General features: G+C 37.3%; 1 protein-coding gene across 1 annotated transcript; it reads right to left on the bottom strand.

Annotated features, from left to right (window-relative positions):
• Nucleotides 1-6,506: 6,506 nt before the first annotated feature.
• Nucleotides 6,507-7,638, bottom strand: LOC129655957 (olfactory receptor 6K3-like). The gene has a single exon (XM_055586755.1). It carries the CDS (start codon nucleotides 7,623-7,625, stop codon nucleotides 6,603-6,605), a length of 1,023 nt encoding a protein of 340 aa, XP_055442730.1. The 5' UTR covers nucleotides 7,626-7,638; the 3' UTR covers nucleotides 6,507-6,602.
• Nucleotides 7,639-8,132: the final 494 nt, after the last annotated feature.

Raw genomic sequence — 8,132 nt, 5'->3', positions numbered from 1 at the left:
AAATAAAATTGACAAACCATTAGCCAGACTCATCAAGAAACAAAGGGGGAAAAATCAAATCAATAAAATTAGAAATGAAAATGGAGAGATCACAACAGACAACACAGAAATACAAAGGATCATAAGAGAGTACTATCAACAATTATATGCCAATAAAATGGACAACATGGAAGAAATGGACAAATTCTTAGAAAAGTACAACTTTCCGAAACTCGACCAGGAAGAAATAGAAAATCTTAACAGACCCATCACAAGCACGGAAATTGAAACTGCAATCAAAAATCTTCCAGCAAACAAAAGCCCAGGTCCAGACGGTTTCACAGCTGAATTCTACCAAAAATTTAGAGAAGAGCTAACACCTATCCTGCTCAAACTCTTCCAGAAAATTGCAGAGGATGGTAAACTTCCAAACTCATTCTATGAGGCCACCATCATCCTAATACCAAAACCTGACAAAGATCCCACAAAAAAAGAAAACTACAGGCCAATATCACTGATGAACATAGATGCAAAAATCCTTAACAAAATTCTAGCAATCAGAATCCAACAACACATTAAAAAGATCATACACCATGACCAAGTGGGCTTTATCCCAGGGATGCAAGGATTCTTCAATATCCACAAATCAATCAATGTAATACACCACATTAACAAATTGAAAAATAAAAACCATATGATTATCTCAATAGATGCAGAGAAAGCCTTTGACAAAATTCAACATCCATTTATGATAAAAAAAACTCTCCAGAAAGCAGGAATAGAAGGAACATACCTCAACATAATAAAAGCTATATATGACAAACCCACAGCAAACATTATCCTCAATGGTGAAAAATTGAAAGCATTTCCTCTAAAGTCAGGAACAAGACAAGGGTGCCCACTTTCACCATTACTATTCAACATAGTTTTGGAAGTTTTGGCCACAGCAATCAGAACAGAAAAAGAAATAAAAGGAATCCAAATTGGAAAAGAAGAAGTAAAGCTCTCCTGTTTGCAGATGACATGATCCTCTACATAGAAAACCCTAAAGACTCCACCAGAAAATTACTAGAACTAATCAATGACTATAGTAAAGTTGCAGGATATAAAATCAACACCCAGAAATCCCTTGCATTCCTATACACTAATAATGAGAAAACAGAAAGAGAAATTAAGGAAACAATTCCATTCACCATTGCAATGGAAAGAATAAAATACTTAGGAATATATCTACCTAAAGAAACTAAAGACCTATATATAGAAAACTATAAAACACTGGTGAAAGAAATCAAAGAGGACACTAACAGATGGAGAAATATACCATGTTCATGGATTGGAAGAATCAATATAGTGAAAATGAGTATACTACCCAAAGCAATTTATAGATTCAATGCAATCCCTATCAAGCTACCAACAGCATTCTTCACAGAGCTAGAACAAATAATTTCACAATTTGTATGGAAATACAAAAAACCTCGAATAGCCAAAGCGATCTTGAGAAAGAAGAATGGAACTGGAGGAATCAACCTGCCTGACTTCAGGCTCTACTACAAAGCCACAGTTATCAAGACAGTATGGTACTGGCACAAAGACAGAAATATAGATCAATGGAACAAAATAGAAAGCCCAGAGATAAATCCACGCACATATGGACACCTTATCTTTGACAAAGGAGGCAAGAATATACAATGGTTTAAAGACAATCTCTTTAACAAGTGGTGCTGGGAAATCTGGTCAACCACTTGTAAAAGAATGAAACTAGAACACTTTCTAACACCATACACAAAAATAAACTCAAAATGGATTAAAGATCTAAACGTAAGACCAGAAACTATAAAACTCCTAGAGGAGAACATAGGCAAAACACTCGATGACATACATCACAGCAGGATCCTCTATGACCCACCTCCCAGAATATTGGAAATAAAAGCAAAAATAAACAAATGGGACCTAATTAACCTTAAAAGCTTCTGCACATCAAAGGAAACTATTAGCAAGGTGAAAAGACAGCCTTCAGAATGGGAGAAGATAATAGCAAATGAAGCAACTGACAAACAACTAATCTCAAAAATATACAAGCAACTCCTACAGCTCAACTCCAGAAAAATAAATGACCCAATCAAAAAATGGGCAAAAGAACTAAATAGACATTTCTCCAAAGAAGACATACAGATGGCTAACAAACACATGAAAAGATGCTCAACATCACTCATTATCAGAGAAATGCAAATCAAAACCACTATGAGGTACCATTTCACACCAGTCAGAATGGCTGCGATCCAAAAGTCTACAAGTAATAAATGCTGGAGAGGGTGTGGAGAAAAGGGAACCCTCTTACACTCTTGGTGGGAATGCAAACTAGTACAGCCACTATGGAGAACAGTGTGGAGATTCCTTAAAAAACTGGAAATAGAACTGCCTTATGATCCAGCAATCCCACTGCTGGGCATACACACTGAGGAAACCAGAAGGGAAAGAGACACGTGTATCCCAATGTTCATCGCAGCACTGTTTATAATAGCCAGGACATGGAAGCAACCTAGATGTCCATCAGCAGATGAATGGATAAGAAAGCCATGGTACATATACACAATGGAGTATTACTCAGCCATTAAAAAGAATACATTTGAATCAGTTCTAATGAGGTGGATGAAACTGGAGCCTATTATACAGAGTGAAGTAAGCCAGAAAGAAAAACACCAATACAGTATACTAACGCATATATATGGAATTTAGAAAGATGGTAACAATAACCCTGTGTATGAGACAGCAAAAGAGACACTGATGTATAGAACAGTCTTATGGACTCTGTGAGAGAGGGAGAGGGTGGGAAGATTTGGGAGAATGGCATTGAAACATGTAAAATGTCATGTATGAAACAAGTTGCCAGTCCAGGTTCGATGCACGATACTGGATGCTTGGGGCTGGTGCACTGGGACGACCCAGAGGGATGGAATGGGGAGGGAGGAGGGAGAAGGGTTCAGGATGGGGAACACATGTATACCTGTGGTGGATTCATTTTGATATTTGGCAAAACTAATACAATTATGTAAAGTTTAAAAATAAAATAAAATTTAAAAAAAATAAAATTGAGGTACTTGAAAGCAAAAATAGTATATATCATGTGCTGTGCTGTGCTTAGTCGTGTCTGACTCTTTGTGATCTCATGGACTAAATAGCCCACCAGACTCCTCTGTCCATGGAGATTCTCCAGGGAAGAGTATTAGAGTGAGTTGCCATGCCCTCCTCCAGGGGATCTTCCCAACTCTGGGATTGAATCCAGGTTTCTCACATTTCAGGTGGACTCTTTACTGCCTGAGCCACCAGGGAAGCCCAAGAATTCTGGAGGGGGTAACCTATCCATTCTCTAGGGGAACTCTCCGACCCAGGAGTCAAACTCCCTGGCCCAGGGGTCTCCTGCTTGCAGGTGAATTTTTACCAGCTGAATTACCAGAGAAGCCCAGTGTATACCATATTTAAATGTAATTTAAAATTATTTAATTGCCAAGTTTATAAACCAGACCAAATATTTGTCAAACACCTTTAATAGTGAATAATAAAATCTGTTAGATTTATAAATGGAATACTAAGCTTTTAAACCAGGAGTTCAAAGGTCTAAAGGCTAGGTTTCTAAACAGTAACCTCAAATAAGTTCATTTTAATTTTATAACCAAGAAAAGTCTATATACTTTTCTTTACACCCAAAAATTTTCTAATGGGTATCAAAAAGCTCACATTAATATGAGATACTTTGCATTTACTGGAGTGAGAGGGGATATAGGATAGCACTGGTCCCCTGATGCATGAGAGGAAACGGGGCCTGGGGCTGATCCAAAGTTGAGAGCTAGCACTGTCTTCCACCTTAACACTCCCAAGTGCATTTAAGAATTTATCTCCCTGATCAAAGCTGACTGAACTTTTTTTTGATGTTCCATACTACTTATATTTCTATTTTTTGGCACCTCTCTTCTCTCTCCTGTGGTTGTCTTCCTGGTATTTGTGATACCACTGAGATGATTGGTTTGCTTTTAACAGGAGCTGGAAAAAATTTTTTTCTAGAGACAATTTACCCCTAAAATCACTAGAGCACATCTATAGGAGGAAGGCATGGACTCATCCCAAAAGATAAAATGTGTGTGAATTCCAGTTAGAATGGCAATCATCAAAAAATCCACAAATAATAAATGTTGGAGAAGGTGTGGAGAAAAAGGAACTTTTCTGCAATGTTGGTGGGAATATAACTTGATACAGCCACTATGAAGATAGTATGGAGATTACTCAAAAAACTGTGAGTGGAAGTACCATATGACCCAGAAATCCCACTACTTGGCATATATCTTGAAGAAACCAAAATTGAAAAAGGCACAAGTACCCCAGTGTTCATTGCAGCACTATTTACAATAGCGAGGACACAGGAAGCAACCTAGATGTAAAACATAAGATAAATGGATAAACAAACAGTGGTACATATATTCACTGGAATATTACTCAGCCATTGAAAGGAGCACATTTTTTGAGTCAGTCCTAATGAGGTGAATGAACCTAGAGCCTATTATACAGAGTGAAGTAAGTCAGAAAGAGAAAAACAAATATAGTATATTAATGCATATATATAGAATCTAGAAAGATGGTGCCAGTGAACCTAATTACAGGTCAATAATAGAGGCACAGACATAGAAAACTGACTTATGGACATGGGTGGGGGAGAGGAAAGAGAGGGTGGGGCGAATGGAGAGAGTAACATGGAAGCATATACACTACCATGTGTAAAATAGATAACCAATGGAAATTCGTTGTATGACACAGGGAACTCAAACTGGGGCTCTATAACAACCAAGAGGGGTAGGAAGGTATGGGAGGGAGGTTAAAGAGGGAGGGGAAGCATATATACTTATGGCTAACTCATGTTGATCTAGATAGAGGTCAATGCAATATTGTGAAGCAGTTTTACTTCAATTAAAAATAAATAAGTTTGAGGTGGGGAAGGAAAAAAAGTGTGTATGGATTTTTTTTTTTTTTTTTAATGTTGAGTATAAGTTTCAAGGCAGAAAATAAGAAAGAGAGAAACATTCTAAAGCAGAAAGGCAATAAGAATAGGAACACTGCAGTGTGAGACCGGCCGAGCATTTTAGTATAACATAACATAGAACATTATTTATATAGTGATAGTGATTTTTTTAGATTAGCACATCAGATATAATTATATATATTTACATAATTTATGGGAGTTTTTTGATCCAAAACCTATTCATTTTGTCTATTTAATCTTCAAGCTTTCAAGAGTACTTGGTCAAGCATTTTCTGAACAGTGTAAAACAAAACCCAAAAGAGTTAATAAAAACAGCAGGACACAAGCATCCCAAGGTCAAAGACTATATGGACTGCACAATCATTGTTAGCTATCATTAGACAACCTATGGGGGGATAAATGTCTCTTAGATGAATGTTAGGAAGTCTGGTTTCTTCTTCTGCCTTAAACTACTTCACTGCTGCACATCTTGTTAACCTTTTTAAAATAAAATAATAATAATAATGATATTATATTGTACCATGAATATAAAATGGAAGAGTAGGTAAGGGAAAAATTTAGATTTGCAAGAAGTAAATATGATTATTATTTAGTTCAGTATCCCCATTGATTTGGTGTTATAAAGTGTACAAAATACTCCATTATAATCTATAAATGTTATAAAGATAGGTAGATCACTGACAACTTCCTTTATTAGATTAAGCAATAGTTCTTATGTTAGAAAAGTGACGCCAACACCTGGACTCACACACACACACAGGACTTAGTGAAACAACACGCTGGTGGTGAGTGGGGAATATGCAGGGCAAGTTCTCAACAAGACTGTATAAGGCAGAAGGTAAGAGAAGAGACTGCAAGTCTCACCTTTACTAACTCATCTCGGGCAACTAACTCTCTGTGACTTTGTTTTACCATCTATAAAATGGAAATAGTACAAGTACACCTACCTCATAAGGATGTTTTATCAATTCCATGAATTAATATATGTAAAGCACTTAAAATAGTGCTGGAATGATGAATAAACAAATAGGGGAGGAAGCAACTTTTGGAGGTGATGGATATGTTTATGGTACTGACTATGGTGATGGGTGTATACACAGTCTCCAAACTCAAGTTGTATACATTAATTATGTCCAGCTTTTCATATCTCAATCATATCTTAAAGTGGTTTAAAAAAAAAAAAAAGAAAAGTGAAAATCATACCCAAACTACTACATAAAGATAAATTATGCCCAGTAGTTTTAAAAACTGATTTGTTAGCATTTTAAACTTATGAATATAGATGCTTGAACAGATAGAGTGAATTCTCATTGGCTTCCAGAGACATTGAATGTTTTTTGAGAACAGAGGATTTTCTTTCTTTTTACTTTTTTTTAAGATTTACTTATTTGTTTGCTTATTTTGGGGCTGTGGTAGGTTTTAGTTGCTGCACAGGGATTTCTCTAGTTGCAGCGGGGCGCTACTCTTGCAGTGTGTGGGCTTCTCATTGTGTTGGCGGCTCTTGTTGCGGAGCATAGGTTCTAAGGCTTGCACGCTTCAGTAGTTGTGGCTCACAGGCTCCAGAGCGCCATCTCAGTAGTTGTGGTACACAGGCTTAGTTGCTCCATGGCATGTGGGATCTCCCTGGACCAGGGATTGAATCAGTGTCCCTTGCATTGCAAGGTGGAGTCTTAACCATTGGACCACCAGTGAAGCCCCAAGAACAGAGGATTTTCTTGATGGCATCTTTCATGTCTTTGTTCCTCAGACTGTAGATTATCGGGTTGAAAAGTGGGGCAAGGACAGCAAACATTAGAGCAATGGCCTTGTCCAGTAGTTGTGGGAAAGGGACAGAGAAACGCAGGTACATGAGTGTCACACTGCCAAAAAACAGGAGGAAAATAGTGATGTGGGCTGCACAGGTGGAGAATGCCTTCTGACGGCTCTTACCAGAGGGAATCCTCAGGACCACAACAATGATTCTTAAATAGGAAAGGGTGATGATACAAGCAGAAGTCAGGATGGAAATAGCATGAATCACATCTTCAATCAGAATCATAGATGTATCTGTACAGGCTAAGCGTAATACAGGTTCAAAGTCACAGAAGAGTTGATGGATTTGGTTGGGACCACAGAAGGGAAGAGTAGAAATCCACACAATCTCAGGCAGTAGCATAAGGAAGCCAAAGATGCTAGAACCAGCAGAGAGTTGGATGCATAGTTGAGGGGTCATAATGGTTGCATAGCGGAGGGGGTGGCAGATGGCAACGTACCTATCAATGGCCATCACTGTGAGGACTAGGCCTTCTGTGACCCCAAGTGAGTGAAAAAAATACATTTGCAGGAGGCAGCCAATGAAAGAAATAGTCTTCTCTTTACTGACAAGGTTGGAGAGCATCTTGGGGATGGTCACTGTGGTGTACCAAATCTCCAGGAAGGAGAAGATGCTGATGAAATTGTACATGGGATTGTGGAGACGTGCATCCAGCTGGACAGCAAAGAAGATCATCAAATTTCCAACAATAATGAACACGTAAATTAAGAACAAAGGAATGAAGAATAAGAGACTGCCCTTCTCAAACTGAGGGAAATCAGAGAAATAAAACTCAGTCACTATTGTCTGATTCTCCTGATCCATATTTTCCGGTGTTTCACTTGTTGGCTAGTGAAATCAAATATAAACAGTCAGAACTCTACCTAATTTAAATAACCAATATAAACTTTCTTTTTAAGCAGCTCATCAGCCTTGAAATGAGGTTGATTAAATTAAGGAAAATATGTGCATTGCTTTGCAAATTATAAAGTGAGTATGTCTAACTTGCAAATACATTTTTAGTAATTGTAACACATTGTATTATCAACTATTCTGAGAACTAAGCAAACAGTTTTGCTATTTGGACATTTAAATTGGTACAAACTCTCCTGAATGGCAATTTGGCAATCTTTTTAAAGAGTTCTGAGACTTTTTAGAGACTTCCTTTCACCATATAGCCCAAGAAAATTATTTTAAATATTAAAACAAATACAAGGATATTCATTGGAATATTTATTATAATAGCAAACTAGAAATACCTTAAATAGGTAGACATTTTTATTTTTGATATTAAATATTGGAGACACAAAATGAGTTGTGGCAAAATGATCC

This window comes from Bubalus kerabau, chromosome 6, assembly GCF_029407905.1.
Source record: "Bubalus kerabau isolate K-KA32 ecotype Philippines breed swamp buffalo chromosome 6, PCC_UOA_SB_1v2, whole genome shotgun sequence".
Lineage (NCBI taxonomy): Eukaryota > Metazoa > Chordata > Mammalia > Artiodactyla > Bovidae > Bubalus > Bubalus kerabau.
Note: the sequence above shows the minus strand (reverse complement) of the source record. Positions and strands in the feature narration are given on the sequence as shown.

Coding starts and splice junctions, on each gene's coding strand:
- LOC129655957 (XM_055586755.1), bottom strand. CDS start 7,625: ATGGATCAGGAGAATCAGACAATAGTGACTGAGTTTTATTTCTCTGAT.